The sequence below is a fragment of the Carya illinoinensis genome, chromosome 3, assembly GCF_018687715.1.
Source record: "Carya illinoinensis cultivar Pawnee chromosome 3, C.illinoinensisPawnee_v1, whole genome shotgun sequence".
Classification (NCBI taxonomy): Eukaryota; Viridiplantae; Streptophyta; class Magnoliopsida; order Fagales; family Juglandaceae; genus Carya; species Carya illinoinensis.
In genome coordinates this window covers 20,293,661-20,316,284 of record NC_056754.1, presented here as the reverse complement: position 1 = coordinate 20,316,284, position 22,624 = coordinate 20,293,661, and the positions used below count along the sequence as shown (strand labels likewise).

General features: G+C 35.5%; 1 protein-coding gene across 1 annotated transcript; it reads right to left on the bottom strand.

Annotated features, from left to right (window-relative positions):
• Positions 1–3,233: 3,233 nt before the first annotated feature.
• On the bottom strand, positions 3,234–7,181 carry LOC122304594. The gene is made up of 3 exons (XM_043116854.1): positions 4,725–7,181; positions 3,396–4,215; positions 3,234–3,259 (listed from the first exon to the last, which is right to left on the bottom strand). The coding sequence occupies exons 1-3, from the start codon at positions 7,179–7,181 to the stop codon at positions 3,234–3,236; spliced, it is 3,303 nt and encodes a 1,100-aa protein (XP_042972788.1).
• Positions 7,182–22,624: the final 15,443 nt, after the last annotated feature.

Sequence of the window (22,624 nt, the reverse complement as noted above, 5' to 3'; positions counted from 1 at the left end):
TTCGGGAAGGTGCATCAGTTCCTTCTATCCACCAATAACAGAAAAATCAGTTCAAGCTGAATGCATTTTGCCTTTTAACTAAAACATGATAAAGAAAGTGTTTTCGATAATGCTGTTTCAACTTACGTGCATTATTTGAAACAATCCTGGAAGCTATATTTGCTTCATCAAAACTAGGCTCCGCTACACCCACATTTGGAGGTTGAGTGGAATCACCAATTACTACATCTGCTTCCGTATCACGCAGCAGTGGTGGCCCATGATGAAGTCGTGTAGTATGGCCCCCACGTCCATATCGTCCAGGGAGCCTTCCTCTTACCCATCTCACCATGGTCTTACTTTTTTAAATGGCAATCCGTCTAATGCACACACACACAAGCTCTGTTAAACTTACTTTCCTAGATATAACCTAACTGGCTCAGAAAATCAGTATCTGCTTTCTACTTTGTGCCTAATTTTTCAATGATGTTCAAAATATGCACTACACTTTTCAACCCTAGGGTAAGACCATTTTCCAGTCTAGATATAAGCACAGGAAAATGCCATACAAACAGTTATTTCCTTAAAGATACGTGGTTAGAACATATCGAACCCTCTCCATGAATCTAATGTGCATAATTTGGTCTCTATAAATGTGTTTAATATGTTGAATCATTTACACATAGAGTAAGAAGCAAGCATTTGCTGTCCATATGGCTGACTACCAACTACCATATTGAGGTCCAACAGTAAGTATTTCTAAAGCTCACAACAGTTGAAACAAATCAGTATGGTTTAGGGTCTATACTGGAATGGTTCTTCATGACACATCTAAAGACATTATATTAACCTGTAAGTACCCTTCTTACAGTTGCATGCATTGGCCTCAGCCATTTCTTTAAAGAAAACAACAGCACATAGAGAAAATGGTCGTCAGTAAGGTTTACATGCCCAGAACATGAGCTTTGAGAGAATTATGCCCAGGTGGGAAGATCCAACATGTAAATGAGAGGAGATGAGAGAGAGTTAACCCACTTGTCTTCGTGGATGAAGGTAAAAGACTCGGCTCCTCTCTCTGCTTGGATGATCAAATGTGTTCTCCAAACCGATGGTTTCTGAAGTTGGGAGAATCTAAACTTCAGATCACAATTGGCTGCTTTCTTGCTCCTCGCTCAGATGTGTCAACTGGGTTCCTTCTCTGTTGAAAGAGCAATTTGAAACATGTTGTCCAGCTAAAACAATCTTTTTTAAGCAATTGGGTATTGCGACCTAGGTGTTGGCAGGAGAAACCAGGAGATACGGCCTATGAGTTGACAACCCAACTCAGAGCACCCCGCCTAAATTTTTGGTCAGTTCCCGCCCAGTTTTTTGTCATATAAGAGTAAATTCTTCTCTGTTACGTGGATTTAAACTATATAACATTCCACAACTTTCTTGTCCCTCATTGAGTGCATAAAAACTTATTAATAATAAGTTTTGAACCATTTACTTCTGGTTTACTTAGCTAATTTTTCTGCACAACCACGTTAACTTGTATAGGTTTCCAATACAAGCAGTTAATTTTTTATAAAAGTACAGCAAATAACTCCCTATATAACCAGCAAAGTGGCATATAGGGGTGAAATGAGACAATACAGGTGTCAGCTTATGGACAAGTGGCAGGTTAATATTTGTAATGGTCACATTACAGGCTCAGCTTATATACAAGTGGCAGATTAATAATCAATATAGGTGTCAGCTTATATTGACAGATGTCTAATCTTTTAGTACAGGTGTTAGCTTTTAATTTGCAGTTATATAACCAGCATTGCAAGACCCTTTGGAGTTCTGAACTGGTTATCGTTGCAAACCTTAATTATACAATTGGCAGTTTAATTTGTTCGGGATCCAGGATTTTTCTAAGCTTGCTCCACCATACATTAATAATCAATATTTACTGGTAGTCTATAATGCTCTGCCATTCTTGCATTGAGTTGTCCAGCTTCATACCCCCCCTCGTAAGGCATAGAAATAACACATTTCAATTGAGTAAAACGCTCATTCATTGGACAAATTATGAGAAGATATTGTCAAGCTAATTGGAATGTTTGATATTTGATGACATTCGTAGATATTCTTTACAGATTTGCCAATAAGTGATATAGACTATGCAACTTGTTTTGTAAGGCAGCCGACTAGCTTAGATCCATGTACTTGCTAATTTGTAGGCTTCATGTAAGACAAAGATATCAAAACCAATTATGCTGCCCAGTTGGATAATTATGCTATTCTCAACTATGGTCTAACCTATTTGAGCCATATATTACTTTTTCCAATTTAATTGGTCCACACTTTCATTTATCCAATTTACTTGTATTGAGGTTATTGGATTGATAAGAAATACCTAATGGCAGTGCATTACACCATACTTTTTGGTTGATTGGTATGGATGTTTGTTGGACTTCATGTATACCTCATATGCTGTATGTTATATAAGACCACCTCACATGCCAGGGAGCTGGAAATGAAGCAACCTGATTGTGTATAAATGGCCTATTGGTTTTAGATCAATTTCTTGATACCTGTCATTCCATCTTCAACTGATTAGAATCACATCAAACAACTAACAAGTTTGCAGCACATCAAATGTAACAGATTATAAATATGCGGCTGCAGATCACAGCTTTGGCCCCTGCCAACATGACACAACACAACTCAATAATCAGATCTGTGTCTTGACAATTACTAAGCAAGTGTGAAGGAGTATTTAATCTACATTAATTCTATACAAAATCTATGGGAATAATCAACATTCCAATAATTTCTATCAAGTATAGTGTTTGATAAAAAACTAGGCCTCAGGCATGTTTTTTCCCACCCTTCAGTATCATATAACATTGACTGTAAGTTTTGGAAAAAATTACTCTAATATTGATAGCTTATACTTCATGGAACTTACACACAAAAACATGACAATTTTGAATTGTTGAAATACCACTCCTTAAAAAAATACAGTAGTTTATCACCTTAATCTTATTACAACATCTGCCTCAGCTACACCAAAGGAAGGTGCATCAGCTCCCTGCATTCCATGGTGTTATGTGAAATCTGGCCGGATTTCACATAACATTCATTGTTTCTGGATATCATAGAGTGTAAGTTAGTGGAATAATCAATCAATAGCAACACAGTTTAGATAAAATACTGCATTGTCGTATTGGCAAGCATGGCCCAAACGACATGTTAGAAATTACGTTGACCGTAAACTGTGTTCATTACTTGTCATTTCCAGCTAGATAATCTAACATTATAAAGGACAGAGTTAACATTGACTGTTATTGGTAGCAATGACACATTAGTATATTCCTAACTTAGGTAAATTATCAAACCATGCATTGTGAGAAATTGAAATAATGACACTATAAGTAAGGGCATACCATCTTCTGAATCTGAGCTTGCATCATTGGCAAATGCAATACTGTCATCATCGCTTCTGTCGCTATTAGCATCGGCTTCGTCGATTCCCTGATCATCATCAACGCCATCATCCTCGAGGAATGCATTGTGGTCAACTAAATCAGATGGTTGATGTTCTAATATGGTCGAAGGGTCTATCAGTATTGGTTCTTCATCTAGCCTGTTCAATGGAGTCATCAAGTCTGGATCACTAGATTGGGCATGCGGCACGTTTGTCGGAATGTTTTCATCTTCCTCGAAAGCATCATCGTGAACTAACTCTGCAGGATCATCCGCATCCTGGACCGACGAAACTAAAGGAATGTTGTATACATTCCTATTCGTTATCTTATGGACCACATACCAACTACCCACCACACTCATATCTTTTAAGTAAAACACCTGCTGGGCTTGGCATGCAAGAGCAAAAGGTTCATCTTTATACCATGTTCGAGAAGTGTTCAGGCTCGTTAGATGGTCGCCAACGCGAATCCCTTTTCGCTTATCACCAACATCCCACCAATCACATTGAAACAAATAGACCTTACGCCAACCCATATATCTTAATTCTATAATATCTTTCGAAACCCCGTAGAAGTCAACGGGATTTGACTGATGTTCACCACGAACAACCAAACCGCTATTTTGAGTTCGTCGGTGCCTCTCTCGATCCTTCGTCTGAAATCTAATTCCATTCATAATGCAACCGGCGTACGACGCAACCCACTTGTCGGGACCACATGCAAGTGCATATATTTCATCTCGTACACTGGCTGGGTTCATCGCACGCTTCTCTCGAATCTATATTCCAATCAAAAGACAAAACCAACGTAATAATAAAATAGCTAGAAGATTTAGTAGTTATTTTGGTTAGTTAAAAATGAGGCATATTAGTTTTTTTAGCTGGTTTGGAAAAATGCTATTTTATGCATTTTGTTATAGCAGTAAAACATGTCGAGTTGAAATGGAATGATAAACCGTCAACCCCCAAGGTATCGAGACGGTTTAATATTAAAGAGAAATACGTACGTGTTTCTTGAACCAAGCTGGGAATTGAGCTTGGTGCCTGCGCGCAGAGTTGGTTGTGCTTTCCCTTGTAATCATGTTGTAATGGTCACTGCAAAACAGAGTGGTATAAGTTCACGGTGTAACTATGTAACCGTTAAACAATCTTTGCTTTACACAAAAATGTGGACCACTTACTCGAGGTAATGCTCGATCTCGCCACAATTATTGAGAACATACCAGTGGGCTCTTGAAAACCATTTCTCGGCTAGCATGTGAATGTTGGCCGCCCCGAGCGGACGAACCTTTTGTGAGAATACAGAAAAAAATTCATCATTAAGCTGATCTGGAATGTCCGCGTTTCTTTCAACCCGTTTATATCTGGTCTCAATGTCGTTGAGATACATTGAGCAAAATGTTAAACACTCAACATGAACATATGCTTCTGCAATTGAACCCTCAGGGCGGGCTTTGTTCCGGACATAGCGCTTGAACTTCCCCAGGTACCTCTCAAACGGATACATCCACCTGTATTGCACTGGTCCAGCAAGTAATGCCTCGTCTGGTAAATGAATTGCGAGGTGGACCATAATATCAAAAAATGCAGGTGGGAAGATCATCTCAAGTTTACATAGGATGATAGAAATATCTGCCTGAAGGCGATGCAATGATTCATACGTCAATGTTCGAGCACACAATTCCTTGAAAAATGTACTTAGCTCGGTCAAAGCTAGCCGGATGTCAGGACGCAAATAACTGCCAATTACAACCGGAAGCAACCGTTGGAGAAAAATGTGGCAGTCATGACTTTTCATTCCTGTAATTTTGCCTTCCCGAATATTCACACACCGAGCAATATTAGAGGCGAAGCCATCTGGAAAACTAACTTGTGACACCCACTCACAAAAGGAAATTCTCTCATTATGGTTTAGTGTGTAACATGCCAGACTCATCCGGCAACGATCACCCTCCGGACGTAAGTGTAATTCCTTCCTCAGTCCGAGACGTTCCAAATCCCTTCGTGCATTTGCAGTGTCCTTACTCTTTCCATCAATACTCAGCAAGGTGCCCAAGACGCTATCACAGATGTTTTTCTCGATATGCATTACGTCTAGGTTATGCCTCAATCCCACGTCTTGCCAGTATGGGAGATCGAAGAAGATGCTTTTCTTTGTCCAGTTTTGTTCGTGTGGTGCCCGTTTCCTCTTCCGTTCACTTTTTCCAAATTGCACGTTGGAGACCATGCGTAATGATTCAAGTATTTCTTGGGCCGTAAGTCTTGGTGGGTGAGGCCTCACCTCGAGCGCACCGTTGAAAGCACGTTTATTCTTTCTCCAACGGTGGTCCGGGGCCAACCAGCGACGGTGGCCCATATAACAATGTTTACGCCCATAGGCCAACCACATTGAGTCTGTATCTACATTGCACACAGGACATGCCAATTTCCCCTTCGTGCTCCACCCCGAAAGATTGGCGTATGCAGGAAAGTCATTTATAGTCCAGAGTAGAGATGCATGTAATTGGAAAACATCGGAACTGAATGCATCATATGTCTCAATACCAACCTCCCATAATGATTTCAATTCATCAACTAAAGGACGAAGGAAGATATCGATATCATTACCTGGTGATTTAGGACCAGGTATCAAACATGTCAAGAGAAAGTATGGATCTTTCATACAAGACCAAGGTGGCAAGTTGTAAGGCAGAAGTATGACTGGCCATATACTATAAGGCTTGCTCATGTTATTGAATGGGTTGAAACCGTCACTCGCAAGTCCAAGACGAACATTACGAGCATCTTTCGCAAACCAATCATGTTTCCTATCAAAATCTTTCCAAACTTTGGAATCAGCTGGATGCCTCATACAACTCGAGTCATCAATACGCTGCTCTTTATGCCATCGCATCGCTTGTGCTGTCTTTTTTGACATATAAAGGCGTTGCAACCTAGGCATCAATGGAAAATAACGCATCACTTTCTGAGGTACCCGGTGTTTACTTGTCAGTGAGACCCATCTAGATGACTTGCATTTAGGGCACTGATCTTTGTCTTCGTATTCTTTCCAGAACAAGATACAGTCATTTGGACATACATGAATTTTGGTGTAACTAAATCCCAACCCACGTTCTAGCTGACGTGCATCGTTATAGTCTTCAGGCAAAAGAGCAGTCGGGAAGGCAGATTTCAATAGCTTTAGCACCATGTTAAAAGACTTCACGTTCCAACCACCAATACTCTTGATGTGAAGCAACTTCACCATAAATGATAGCTTTGAGTAGTTTGCACACGATGGGTAGAGTGGACGTCGAGCATCCTCTACATACTGTTCAAATGTATGGTGTCTTGAAGTCCCAACATTGGGTTCTGGTGCATCATCGTCACCACCACCAGCATTTAAACCGTGAGCACTATTAACGAAGGATCCCACCCGGATGTCATCTAACATCTCATCAACATCATCAACGTACTCACCAAAATCATCTCCATCGTCCTCATCATCTGACCGATTGGCATGAAAAGGATCATCTTCTCCATGAAATATCCATTGAGTATAACTTATATCAATCCCTCGCAAGAACAAATGATCCCTCACAACATCAAATGGTTGGAAAAAATTATTACGACATATCCGGCAAGGACATCGAATGGCATCACTGGCAGGAGCATTGGATTGAGCCATGGATAAGAAATGATTAACTCCTTCGGCATATTCATGGGACCGCAATCTATCTCCAATATGCATCCAAGATTTATCCATTTAACTGTTGTATACCAAAAAAAGGCCTACATGCAAAATTTTCTTCAACAAACAGATTATCAAGTTGAATCATCACGACCGGCTCCCATTAGGTCCCTGACAAATGACAATAAATTTGTGAAGTCACTTTCAGCCATTTAGTTTGAGATTTCCAATAAAAGTTGGAGAGGAGAGGGAAGGTGCTTATTAAGCTATCACAGAGATGTGAGGGACAGAAGAATATAGCCCTTTGCACCTTATGCACCCAATAATGGACAATTTGTAATGCAACATTGAGGGGGTTAATTTCCATGCCAAATGATAGAATGGTTGTCCATATCAGAATTCTATGGGAAGGTATAAGGTGCAAACTTATCAGGAGCAGGGGGACTTTAAGAATAACATAAAACATATGAGTGGGCAACATGATTCTGATATATAGCGACACACGGGAAGTTTGCGGGCTATATTTTTCCCCCGTACACTCTAATGCAGCACACTAGAGTGAAATATTCAGATCTGCTTTAGGGATGAGTGCTAGTTTTTATTGAATAATGGCATGTGAAAATATTTGTAGTTAGTGTGAAGTTAGACTAATATTATATCTGGAAATATTAAAGGCCAAAGGGTTAAAGGTAGGAAAAATTCAAGTGGGATTGGCCCAACGGTATCAAGAGCAATTCTAGTTGAATGGAATGGAAACTTTCAGAAATATATATATATATATATATATATATAGTTATAAATATATATGGGTACATAACTACATAAATAGCGTACAGAGGGTAGGTGTGAGCTTATAGGCTGCCAATAGAAGCTGCCCATATTATCACGAATTGACAGGGGTAAAATCAGAAATCACAGATGATACAGAGGGGAATCATAACAAACAATGCATTTTATAATCGTCACTACAAGACTCGTGTAACCCATTTATGGTCTAATCCATTATGGTAGGAGTAGCTCATAACATGTGGTTTACAGCCGAACCTTTGTAGGGAGATATGTGGAAAAGATTCATGGAAAACATAGTATCATAAGTACTGCTGTGTCAGTTATCACAGCGTAACATACAACGGCTTGGAAAAATCACAGAAAACCACAAATCCAGTCCATTTAAACATTTGAAATGTTTCGGGAAGGGGCATACACCCACTGGGTGCCTATATAAAATTGCAGCAGCTATACCAACATGAAAATTACCCATCAGCCCAAGATTCCAAGCTCTATTAGTACAATAGAAGTAGTTAAAAAGGCAGTTTAACGATGCTAGATTGATGAGTTCTGAAAAAGCAGTGGTTCTACACAACACTACACCTAGAGGGGGGGTGAATAGGTGTAATCTAATTTTTATGGCCTTTTGAAAATTAATCAAACAAGCAGATAATAAATGAAACAAATAACACAAATAATCAACACATGATTTTGTTCACGGAGTGGAAACTCATTTGAAGAACCTCTTCAAAATCTAAAACCACTCCGGGTGTAAGACACCACCTCAAATCCACTATAGAAACTTTAGTTTGTTACAACCAATTTAGAACACTCACAAAACCTTTGTAGTAGCTAAACTTGGCTTGCAACACCACGAGTGACCCACTCGATCTCTACACGCATGTAGTGTCGGAACTCCGACCTTCCTATAGCTTCCCACGAGAACCTCTCGATCTCTGCATCAACGGCAGCTCCGGACTCTTCCGGCCAACAGCAATGTCCACTTCAATGGACTCAAATAAGAGTTGATTTTGAATGTGTTATGATGGAGTAATATTTTTCCAAGAGAGAATCAACCAAATGGGGGAGAGGTTGCTCTAAGAAGTTCTTGGAGGCCCTTAGGGTTTTTGCTCTGATTCTCCACACGTAGAACAGAAGCTAACATGTTCTATTTATAGTTCCCATCAAATGAGGCGTTCAAAACCCTACATTGTAAGTGATCTGGAACATTGGCTCGAGCGAAGTGTCGAGCGAAGGTCGAGCGCCGAAATCTGCCTGAGTTCGCTCGAGCGCCATGTCGAGCGAGTATCGAGCGGTCGACTCTGCCTGAGTTCGCTCGAGCTCAGTGTCGAGCGAGGGTCGAGCGACACACTCTGCCTGGGTTCGCTTGAGCTCAGTGTCGAGCGAGGGTCGAGCGGTTGAATCTGCCTGAGTTCGCTCGAGCCGTATGTCGAGCGAGGGTCGAGCGGTTGAATCTGCCTGAGTTCGCTCGAGCCGTATGTCGAGCGAGGGTCGAGCGGTTGAATCTGCCTGAGTTCGCTCGAGCGCTCTGTCGAGCGAGGGTCGAGCGAAGTCGCTTCTTTTGACCAATAATGAGCACACTTCAACCCCACTTCAATCCTTCCGCAACAACACTTGTTACAACACTATTTTACACAGGTTTTCACAAGAATATGCCAACACGCTCATTTTTCCCTCAACAAGTTCGATTACAAATAGACTCTAAGTGCAATCCTGAATCTACTACCATGCAAACCCATGTTGATAACCCATTCATAGGTCCCAAAATATTCATACAATGACCAAACTATCTACCGATTTGGTTCATCACAAGACCCCTTTTTGGGATATATAGTAGTAGGAACTTTAAGTATTACATATCAAGCAGAATCTGTTCCATCCTATGTAAAGTACGAACAGATGACAACTTACACACAGTCTGTCATGAATACATGATGAGGTCAATTTGGAGGATTGCCTCAGCCAGCCGTGGAAGCCTGGAAAAAAATACAAAGGGACAAGGCAATAATTTAATGTGGATCAAATCCCAGACAGAACATGGCAAAAGCCAAGTAAATTTTACATAATAAATATTCATCTTCTACATCCATGGATCCAGAAGCTGTATGGAAAACCAGAGTTGATAGGCAAACTATTGTATACTGGAAGCAAAACATTCGTACCAGTCTTCATTATGTTTTTTATGGGAGAGATGATAAAACTAGTGTAAAGTGAACAAACAATTAGATTAGACTCAAGCTGTCAATGCGCATATTTCCGATACACCACAGGTGAAGTGAAAGTCTATTGGACCAAATTGGTAGATGATGATAAACAGATCAATTAGAAAGAGGATTTACAAAAAATCTATATAGAACATGGACTTCTAGATAGAATTGTGAACATTTGACTACCTATCTTAAAGTCTAAATAATAATAAAATGAACACAAATTCTTAGCTATATTATTGCAACACTTTAACTAATCTGTTACAAATAGACTGCTCTCCTTTAGTTAATAAATTAGTTATGACAAATTAGTAGGTACCTACTGAGAACTGAAGGGCTATACCAAAAATGATTAACATTGTTGCTCAACGAATATAAACAACATTTTCTTTAACTCATTATTTCAGTGGGTAGGTAGCCACATTATGCAAGATGGGAAGTCTAATAAATGAACCAAAAAAAAAAAAAAAACAGCAAACAGAAACAGAAATGAAAAGAGTAGGTAAAGGATATTAAATAGCATACACTTAAAGTAGCAAAAATAATCTAAACTGTAGTGTCTCTCTTCCTCTGCATATGGGTTACTTTAAGAATAGGTTAGGCTCCCCAAATGCATTAGCGTAATATATAAAACTATATCATGATGGAAGCCATTTTTTTGCAAATTAATGAAAACAATCAAGACTCAACAGCAACAAGTGAAAGTTGCATTAACATTAGACTGATTCAAACCGGAAACTCATGAGTCTAAATCATTGAAAATTGAAAAAGAATTCGTTATAACTGACAAGGACAGTTCAATATATATATCCTGAACATACGTTTTGTTTGGAGAACGGTTAGCCAAAAAACCAAGCAAAATTTACCTATTCATCCACTTTTACTCTCCCAAACAAGAACTGTGATTTAGGATGCCAAAAATGGAAAAACCCACAGAAAATACTGAGTAAAACATAAAGATAAGTACAGATCTCAGTCAAGGCATCAAAAAGAATAGAATATACAGAGGGTTTTCCAGTTTTACAGCTTTCCACCAAGTAAATTGCAGGAATCAATATTCTGAACCCAATAGAAAAAATAGAAGAAATTAAAAGAGTTGGCATGCCGGTAAAGAAGGAGAGGAAAACAGAGCCATACAATATCCATCCAACATAATAGCTGTGAAATGTATCAACCTAACCATTTCAATCAATAATCAAAGATAAATGACAACAACAAACAAATTGACCGAGAAAAAAAAAGAGTAATAAAACCGTATTTGCTTCTGCCATGGTCCTGATGACTAAAGGTAATCTTTCAATTTCTCAAGTATATAAAATGCCCCAATGTTCAAGTATAGAATAACAGGAACGGCGAAATCCAAAAAACTGATAAATTGAAAACCTGACCGTAGCTTCGCAGTTTAGTTTCTCTTCGATTGCTCACAGTAAAGGGAGCCGACCATAGTGTTTTGGTAGGGCTCAGTGAAAAGAAGGGGATGCCCAAGCAGAGACAGCTAGGGCCCAGAAAATCGACCAACTAAATTGCGAATCGAAGCATGCAAAATCAGAAGATCATCGTCGATTGTATGTGGGCTGTCGAGGATGATTCACTGGTTGCTTGTTCCATCTGCATCACTGATGGATTACGGCAGCACTTGGGATTTACAATCTTTGAAAAACATTTCTGGGAAGAATTTTCGGAGGTAGGGCTGTGGGTTTCAGGGTTAATATGGTATGGATGGTAGGGGCGGGGTCGACTGACGCGAAGAGAAGAGAGGGAAAAGATCCCCCGCGCGCTAAGTAGGCTATTTATAGAATCACAATATAATGACGACTTTTGCTTGTCACAATAGAATTCAGTGATTAATGAAAGACAAAACACTTCAGTGACGACTGTATGTCGTTAGGACAACCAGAAAACGTGCAGATTATGACCTATTGTGACAAAATCAAATTCGGGGACTATTTTTTGCCGAAACAACACATTTTTACTGACAATTTCTATGGATATTTTTGGAGACAAGAATTTTGTGAGAAATCATATGTATAAGCGGCCACTTTTCATCTGTGGGAAAAAAAATGGTGGCAAAAACCATATTTTGTTGTAGTGACAAGCCATATATTGGATCTAAAAAACCTACCAATTGTAACCGGAAGTAATCTTTACATTAACATATGACAATCATAATTTTTCATTGTTGATATCTTTTCACCACCAACTAAAAAATATCTAAAAATGTCTGAAGCAAAACCATCTAAAAATCATTAATAATCCATAATAGTGTAGAATCTAAGCGAAAGTGTTGAGACTTTGATGCATCATAGGTATCTACACCATCCTCCCATAACTCTTTTAATTCATTTACTAAAAACTACAAATAAACATTGATGTCGTTTCATAGTGCTTTGGGGACAGGAAAGAGCAAAGACAGTATTAAGTATGGATCTTTCATGCATAACCAAGGAGGCTATTTGTATGGCATGAGTATCATTGGTCATATGCTATAAGGTTCACTCATATTATTGAATGGGTTGAAGTCATCACTGGCTATCCTCAGTCTGACATTGCGAGCATATGGTCTTTATCAAATTGTCTCCATATCTTAAAAACAGCATGATGCCTTAAAGTACTATGATCATTAACTTGTTGTTCTCTATGTCATTTTATGGATTTTGCTATATTTTTCAACATAAATAGTCTTTGTAACCTCGGCATTAGAAAAAAATATCGCAATACCTTTTAGAGAATCTTATCCTTCTTCCCTCTTGTTGATACGACCACCTTGACTCCTTTTATTTATAATTTTTTGTTGGCATCATCTTTCCAAAATAGTATGTAATCATTTGGGTAGATGTCTATCTTCATATAACTAAAACCCAAACCACGCTTTAAGCATCGGGTCTCGTGGTATGAGTTAGGCACTGAATATTTAGAAAAGCTGCTTTTAACAACTGTAAAACCATGTTAAAGGACTTGATATTGCACTCGCCAATTGTTTTGATATGAAGCAATTTGAATATAAATGAATGCTTAGAGAACTTTGCACAACTTGGATAAAGTAGACGTCTCACATCCTCTAACAATTAGTCAAAATTTTTCAATTCCCTTGACTCATGGTGGGCTCTGAATGGTCCATGAATTATCTAGCCCGAATGTCCTATATCATCGCATCCATATTATCAACATAATTCTGACTTTCATTATATGTATTGTCATCACCGTTTGAAGAATTAGCACTTCAGATTTCACCCTTCCTATGAAATATCCAATATGTATAACTTGCATCAATACATATAATAAATAGATGATCTTTGATTTCATTGATTGGTAGGAAAATGTTATTACGATATATCTGACATGGACACTTAAGGCTAGTTCTTCCAAGTGCATGGGCTTTTGCCATTGTGAGGGTTTTATTGATCCATTCATCATATTCAAGTGACGTAGACCTATTTGGCACGTGTAGCTAATTCTTGTCCATTTGAACTTCAATCGATAATACGATATTGAAACTTTAAGCACAATAATGAAATAAGGCGAGTTCAAAAAATGATTAATTAACAAAGACAGGAATAAGGAAATGGTATCAAACACCCTTGATAAAACCATAAAAAATCACATAATTGTATATCTTGATGGGTCAAGTTACATATAAATAGAGTGATTTAGTAAGGGACATTAATTTCATATAAACAAACATTGCTATTTGTATTTAAGGAATGTAGCATGCACATTTGGCCATCATAAGATATTTACATTGAAAGTGCAATTCACTATAAACAAATTAAGAAGAAAAGTGTTCATACTATAAATGTGCACTAACTAGAGAAGTGGATGGCATGCTCAAGGTTATGTATTGTTAAAGTAGGGAATCAAAGTATAAAAACCTAAAACAAAAAATCATAGTTTAAAAGAGATACCCCATATATAGCCCAAATGTATGAGCTTAAAATTTGTTGTGAACTAAAGTTCTTCGTGCACCCAAAAGCTAACTCACATGTTTTAAATTTTAGATGCAGCACAAATTATTGAATTTCAACTCACAAATTCTAATAGTACGATAAAGTCATTCATCAATAACTTTGTTGTTCTACTTGAACATGACATCCTAAAAGGCAAATCCATATTAGACATCAGTAAATATATATGACTCTTACATGCCACAAACATATAAAAAGTATATCACAAGATAATCTATGACATACTTATAAGACCCTTTACTGGAAGAGTATATAAGCTTGAGTAAATTTCTTCATTGATATTCTATTTTTCATGCTGAGAAAACTTTATCACAACTCTATAATTAAAAAACGAACAAAATAATTATGTATAAATCTTTGTCTTTATCTTGGATGGTTCACTATTAGCTATTGAATATACTTATATATATATATATAAGCATTCACCAATAAGTTAATTATTAGACTGAAACATCACACATGCACACACATGAACTTAACATAAGTAAAAACTAATTACATAGTGAATTAAACAACTATGGGCAATGGCTAACTCCAATAAATTGGCACCATAAAAATCATTCTACATGATTTGAGAACATTCAACAATCAAATTTGGAGAAGTATTAACAAACTGAAAGTATATAGTTTTAGAGGATTCCGATAAATCCCAAACTTATTACTACCATTTATGAAAAATGGCTTCATAAATAGAAGTGAAACTTGTTCTAAAAACATATTAACCAAACTTTGCGTTTTGCTAGAAATTGCCGAAACTTATTACCTGACCCTTTGTATTTCATCGAAAGCTTGTTTTACTATCATTAAGATAACAGGGCCAACAATTAGTAGATAGGACAATGGGATAAATTTGAGCTAGGTCCAAGGTTCGTTTTTCACAGGAGAATCAGAGGGATAGCCTGGACTCAAAATTGGGACTAATTAATCGATAATGAATTCGAAAAAAATCCTTTGTAGTTGCGATTAGACTGCTTAAATATGAGGAGAAGGAAGGATAGAGGTTGGGGAAGATCTTCTAGGGCTATAGTTCTAGTTGGAAATTGAAATCACGATTGTAGAAGATGGGCTTAACGGATGATAGTATGGATTTGTTGCAAAATTTCTTATTTGCAGTGAAAAATCAGACCACGTCTTATACCTGTATGCTTCCCATCGTGAGAAACCGGTAATATCATGACAACAACCACCAATGGGTTTTAGTGTTGCTTTGTTGAACTCGCCAATAATGGAACCATACGTCTTCAATTTGGATCGGGGCAATCTGGTGGCACATGGCAAGCAATGTTGACAAAAGCAGAGGGAGACATTGTTTGTATATGAATGGAAGTGTATTACATGAAAAGCATTACTATGTGAATAAATAACGGTAAAATGAGACCTATTGCGGTAACACAAATTGGTGGTAAAATAAATCGCAGCAAAAGAACAAATTTCTTGTAGTGACGTGCCTTTAAGCTATCATGAAATATGGGTTTCAAGTCATGCAACCTCTCTCCTAAACATAACTTCTATGCATATATATGTAGCTTGACACAATGAAAAAGAAATCAAATGTTTTTTCAGAGCAATCAATAAGGTCCTAATTAATACCTAAGAATCTTAAGGGTGTCAAATCGTGTCAACGGGTCGTGTTCATGTCGTATCAAAGCATGCACATTATAGTTAATTGGTCAACACGAACATGACCCGTTAAGGATTTCGTGTCAAAATCTTTAACATGAACACGATACGTTAAGATAACAGGTCAACACGACACGACATGATATGACCCACTAGCATATATAAATTAAATTGACACGATACGATACGATATGACCTGTTAACAAAATTAAATTAAATTAACACGACGTGACATGATCCGATCTGATCCATTTCAACCCATTTACGTTAATGGGTTGAACAAACCCGTTAGTGACCTGTTTGACTTGATTGATAAATTAACAACAAGTCTAAAATTACAATCCAAATAGTAAAAATACCAACATTAAAATCCTAATAATTATCTAGTACCAATTACCAAATGTGATACACAAATTATATGATCCACATTCCACACACATTGTAATAATATTAACATTACATCCAAAATATAATAAACAAAACACATATTATAAACATATTAATGATACAATCCCAAATATGATGAAAACACGGATCTAAACAAGTCAACAATTTGAAGTATGAAGTGGAGCATCCTCTTTACTCTTGTTGGTCTCCAACTCCATTACATCTTTAGTTAACTCATCCAATTTAAATTCTTGTGTTTCTATTAAAAAAAAGACATTAGTAAAGTTTTATATCAAATAATATTATTGTATTGAAAAATTACAATCATTTATTCAATAAAATAAAAATAATATTACCTTGCACATCGCCATATAATCAATCTCTTGTGCAGACTAATACTTCAACAATATCTAATTTTAGTGCGCTCCTAAACTGATCAAGGATATGTCCACCAACACTAAAAGTAGATTCAAAAGCAACTGTAGAAACTGGGACACTCAAAATGTCATAAGCCATACAAACAAGATCGGGATAATGAAATTCATTTCCTTTCCAAAAAGAAAGAATGTCAATCTTTACATTTCTATCTGCCCTAGGTTCATCCAAATAAAGATCCAATTGACTTTTATGTAAATGGGCACTAAGATTATCATGTTTAAATAAATCAAATTCATGTACACAAAAAATAAATAAAATGTTTATTAATAATATGTGATATGAAACAATAATATAATATAAATCATTAAACAAAAAATATTATTTAATATTACCTGAAATACTTGTTTATTAACTGAGGACTCACTTTTCTCTCCACTAACATTGCTTTCAAAAGTCATGGTAGAACATGTGGGAACAATAGAAGAACTATATTCTATGAAAAGAGATGTCATTTTGGTCCGAACATTCATAAACTCAATAGAACAATCTCCATAAAGTTTTGTATAAGAAAAATCAACAACATGAAGTTTGTATCGAGGATCCAATATAACTGCTATAGCCAACAACACATTAAACTCAGACCAATATTTCTCAAACTTAGTAAGCATTTTACGAGACATTCTCTTCATGTAGTCATCTTCACACTCAGAGTGCCGCTTTAATGTAAAATAAATCAAAAACATTATTGGAAAGTAGAAATTGGTTATAGAGTATTTCGTCCCAAAATAGTCACAAGTGGCTTCATAAAAAACACTCAATAAACCTTTAATCTTCTCCACTTTTTCCCACTCAGAATTTGATGGACAATGCTTAAAATTGAAATTAGTCAACTCCAAATGATTAAAGGCACGACGATAGAAAATAGCACTCTCAATCATAAGATAAGTAGAATTTCATCTAATGGAGACGTCCTGTCTCAACCCTTTCTTGCTATCCAAAGACATTTGATTTGTTAAATACAAAAGTTTTACTTTTCTTGTTTGTGATCTTTTGACATACTTAATACTTTTACGAACTTTTTGGATAGTATGATCAATCTCTTTTAACCCATCTTATACTACTAAATTAAGAATATGAGCACAACAACAAAGATGAAAAAACTCACCATCACAAATAAGAGTTTTCTTAATGTTCAACTGAGTTCTTAAAAATTCTACTGAAACATCATTAGAATAAGCATTGTCTAAAGTCAATACAAAAATCTTGTGTTTAATTCCCCACTCACATAGCAAGTTATAATTTTTTTTTTCAGACAAAGAGATTTCATTATGTGACGGTGGCATGAAGGAAAAATTCAAAACCCTTTTATGTAAAAGCCATTTTCTATCCAAAAACTATGTTGTAATACACATATAACCATCAGTAGTTATAAAAGTTCACAAGTCAGATGTCAAACTAATTCTATTAGGAGAATCATTTAAGAAACATTTAATTCTTTTTTTTTCTCGATGATACATCTTAACCAAATCAGCCTTGGTAGTATTCCTAGAAATAATTGGAACATCTGGACACAAATATTATAATAAAGATCTCACCCCTAAATATTCAACAAATCGAAAAGGTAGTTCATGCTTCACAATAGCGACTACCAACAACTCTCTATATTCATTAGTATCAAATTTAAGATTACCTACTAAAATAGACCTGGATCCACTATTTTGTGCTAACAAATACTGACCAATATCTCGTGAACTTCTCCTAGAGCATATGTCAATGTGACACTTCATATTTTCAATTCCATATTTGCTCGCATCCATGTAAATAATTCCATACAACTTGCACTTGGCTCGTGGTTTGCCATCCTTTTTCTCAGAATCAGGAGCCATTTCAAAAAAACTCCACACGTTTGACCGTTTCTTTCGTTTTGTTTTAACCTCCTCATTTTGAAAACTTTCTGAGTCCAACGGGTCTAAATCAACAAAATCTTCATCTTGTCCTTCTATGTCACTCATCTAACATTTTTAAAAAGTCAAACATGAAAATCAATAATTAAATAAGTACTTAACCAAATACTACAATTCACATCATTCCAAAAAACATAGAAAATAAATATACCAATTACCAACCTGCCTATATATATATATATATATATATATATATATATATATATATACGACCATTTTATAATCGATTCATATAAATGTTGAAGAACAAAGTTCAGTCAAACACCGCAACTAAAGTGTCGAAGAATTTATAAAGTTCAGTCAAACACAACAACTGATCAAGCAATTCATGACTGTTTGATAAAGATGTTGAGCAGGATAATTATCCTCTAAGATAGCATTTATATATATTTGAATTTATTTAGTTGAGATTTAGATAATTTATTTATTTTAATTGAGATTTATAAACGTGTGGAGAGAGAGAGTTTCAAACTAAGTACTCTTCATTCTGTTCTAAATTAAAGGACCTACTTAACTTAAAAATAAGATTTGGTTTCATGATTTGGAAAAAAGAATTTAAATTAAGCTCATAAAAAAGTAGTCTAGAACTTGTAAACATTAGTGTAATTCTAAGTACTGCCTTCATTTTCTTTCCGTTTCTATATATAATCAAGTCGTGTCAAGTGCCAAAACTTACAAAGGTGACAACTAACTTACGTGCTCGGAAATATCAAGGGCCACAATAAGTAATTAATTAATTGGTGTATATCCTACATATATTGTACGTTCTAGACCAATATCTAGCTAGCAGATATATATTGATCTTGATTATCTACTAATTAAATAATTAATATTTATACAATAATGACATGATAATATGGATATGGCTTAATTATTAAGAGATGATTTATAATGAATCTACATATAATATCTCCAAATATATATGCATGCTAACAAACAGATCATACATCAAGCGATTCGTTGGATTAGATACATTTCTCTAACAACTTTAATTATCCATTTTACCTCAACTTCTCTCTATATATAGGCACCATGTATAATTTTTTTTGTATGATCTCAATCTACCAGATACAAAATTCATGACAAACTAGTATTGATGATTAAAGAACAAAACAAAGCACACAATGTCACAAACCCAGAAGTTGAGCACAAAAACAGAGCATGCATGAAATTGAAACTGCACTAAAGATGAAAAGTTAAAGAGTTTATCACAAACAAAGATTCACATCATATTCAACTTTTCCCATTTTTTCTTCTTCTTTCTCGACAAACAAACAATACGTAATCAACAATTAAAGACAGAGACCATAAAGTAGAAAACTCAACTAAATTGACTTACAGTGGTCAACGAGTGTGGGTGACGTGGGCGACGAGAGGCGTGAGTCCAAGTCTGTGTGGGTGAGTCGACGACGAAGTTAGGGTGAAGAGTGACGAGTTTATGACTTTGCAGTCTCTGCATGGGTGACGACAGGCTTGAGTTGTTGGGTTGAAGAGGCCAAGAGGGGCGGCGACGTGACGTCACCATGAAGCGAACTGGCTGGAGGGGGCGGTGTCGGTATTGACTCGGAGAGGCAGGGATAAACTGAAATCCAAGAACCCTTAAATTTGAAAATTGGGGGGTGGTGGCCCGTGAGTTATTAGAGTTAGGGTTTTCTCATTTTTCAGTTTAGGTCTTAAAGGTATAAAGGTAAATTTAATTTTCTTAACGGGTCATAACGGGTTGACCCGTTAGTGACCCGTTAAGCAATCGTGTCTTAACGGGTCAACCCATTTTGACCCGAACCCGTTAAGACTAAATCTTAACCCATGTTTATCGTGTCGTGTTAATATTAAGTTAACGGACCGTGTCACATATTGCTACCCTCCCTAAGATATCAATACATAAGCCTTAAGTGACTTATACGATATGCACAAAATTCAGCAATTAATGACATATGTAATGAAAAGCAATAATTTAGACACCAACCCACCAACATAGAGAATGTGAGAAAGATCAAGGGCCAAAGTGAATTGGAGTTAATGTCATTTTGAAATCAACTTTAGGATAAGGATTATAAGAGATATTGCCGAGCTAAGCACCAAACAAAACATGAGAGGAGCTTAAGTATGTTTCCAGGATGAAGGATTGAAAATTTAGAAGTGTTTGTACCAATTTCTTCTCAACTCTGATCCTATGTCTTTCCCAAATGAAAAAATTCATTTGTAAAATTATTTTTGACTTAGATGTTTTTTTACATGTCTAGAAGTTTTTTACATGTTAAAAAATAATTGATATTTTAATTATTTTAAAATTATAAGGAATTATTCAATAAATGATATATTAACACACCGATTTATATATAGAAAAATTTCAAGACACATCAAATATCTAGACAAATATCTTTAGAAATTTGAATATGATTAATATGCAACAATTTTGAGTCACATGCAAGGATAGATTGTTGAGAGAGAGAGAGAGAGAGAGAGAGAGAGAATAAATATTTCTTAAACTTAATTATAGGTTTTCTCATAATCAAGGTCTCTACCACATTAGAAAAGAAAGCATAGTATAATTAAAATTGTAAAGGCAAGTGATTAAAAATATGAATTTATGGTAAGGAGGCAATTATGTCGGTAACCATAAGAAACATTATTGAAGTTTTGTATTCAAATAACAAATCAAATCCTAAAACTGAGAAACAAAATTATGTGAGGGTCGGGGGGCCAAGGCCTTCCAAAGTTTTTAGATAAAAAATTCCTTTGAGAAGTATAAAAGAAATTAATAAGTTCATTAAAATTTACCCCCCAAATTTTAACAAAATCAGTTGCCTTGCCCCAAAGTTTTAATAAAAAAAAAAAAAAAGTTAATAAAACAACGTCATGGGGCCCCCAATTTTGAATTTTGGTATTTTGAATGTATAACTCATGTACGGGCTGCAACTTTAATATACAATTTGAAAACAGTCAACAGTAAAATTTTAAAATTCAGTTCTATATGCTCAAGGCTTAAAATTTATGTTCTCTTATGCCTTGCACATATTAGTGGTTGGTTGCTTTTTGTTTTTCTACGTTGCCATATTTTTTCTCTTTACGGAATTCAGTATCTTACTATTTTAATAGTGAGTCAATCAGAAACAAGATAAGTAAAAGTCTAAAAAATTTCTACTGATTAATAAAAACAAGTTCTTAATTCTAAAAGTACAATGACTAAATCATATAAATATTTCTTTTATAGTTTTTCATATTTTATTAGTTGGCAACACTCTTTTTATAGGTTTTGTATACATTCACATAATCTTCGTAATAAAGTATTACATTTTAGTTGATATTTGTCGTCTATTCTTATCGATAAATGGTTAATTATATCATTTTATTTTAAATGTATTCATGTTTTTACCTTGTTCAATTGTTTTGTTGCTACTAAAGCATGTCAAATAAAATAGCTAAAGCATCTATTCCTTTGTAATTATGACTAGTATTTCATTATTTTTTTAATATGATTAACATTGGATATGAATTAAAAAAAATGTCAAGAAGTAGCTCTATGAAATTTAAGTTGCTAAAAATATGTCCTATATGTATTAAAAGTTTTACCGTACCAAAAAAAAAAAATTGCTCCGACCATATCAAAAAATTAATTAAACTAGCTTTGCACTTTATTTTATGAGTTGTTAATGGGTCGTTTTTATTTATTTTATTTTGATAAATTTAGGCTAAATGATGTGGGCAAACAAAAAACTATTGAATCATTTTTTCATAAAAGATATGTAGATATTTCACATATTGAATCTATTTCTATTACAAATGTCAACACTTCAAATGATCCTTCTATGCAACATTTTCCAAAAATATCCAGAGTTTAACTTGAAGAAATTGATATTTCTATATTAGTGTGTGACCTTCGTCTACATCCTCTAAAATCAATTTCATATCAAAAAATATCTCAAAGCTGACACATATCAATTTCATATGGAAAATATCCATATTTTGAAAAAGTTGACCATTCTTGTCAATTTCAATTTGAGTCATTTAAGATATTCCTTAATTGGTTGGAGTATTCACCAACAAAATATATTGTGTTGTCTTCTTTGTTAAATTACAAAAAATCATCTGGATGCTCAGCTCAAATGTGTTTCCCGTAGAGATTTTTCACAATTGAAAAAAGTTAATAACAGAAAATGTTGTGTCTCTTTGTATCAGGTGGATAAGCACTTTAATTTACCACATAATAT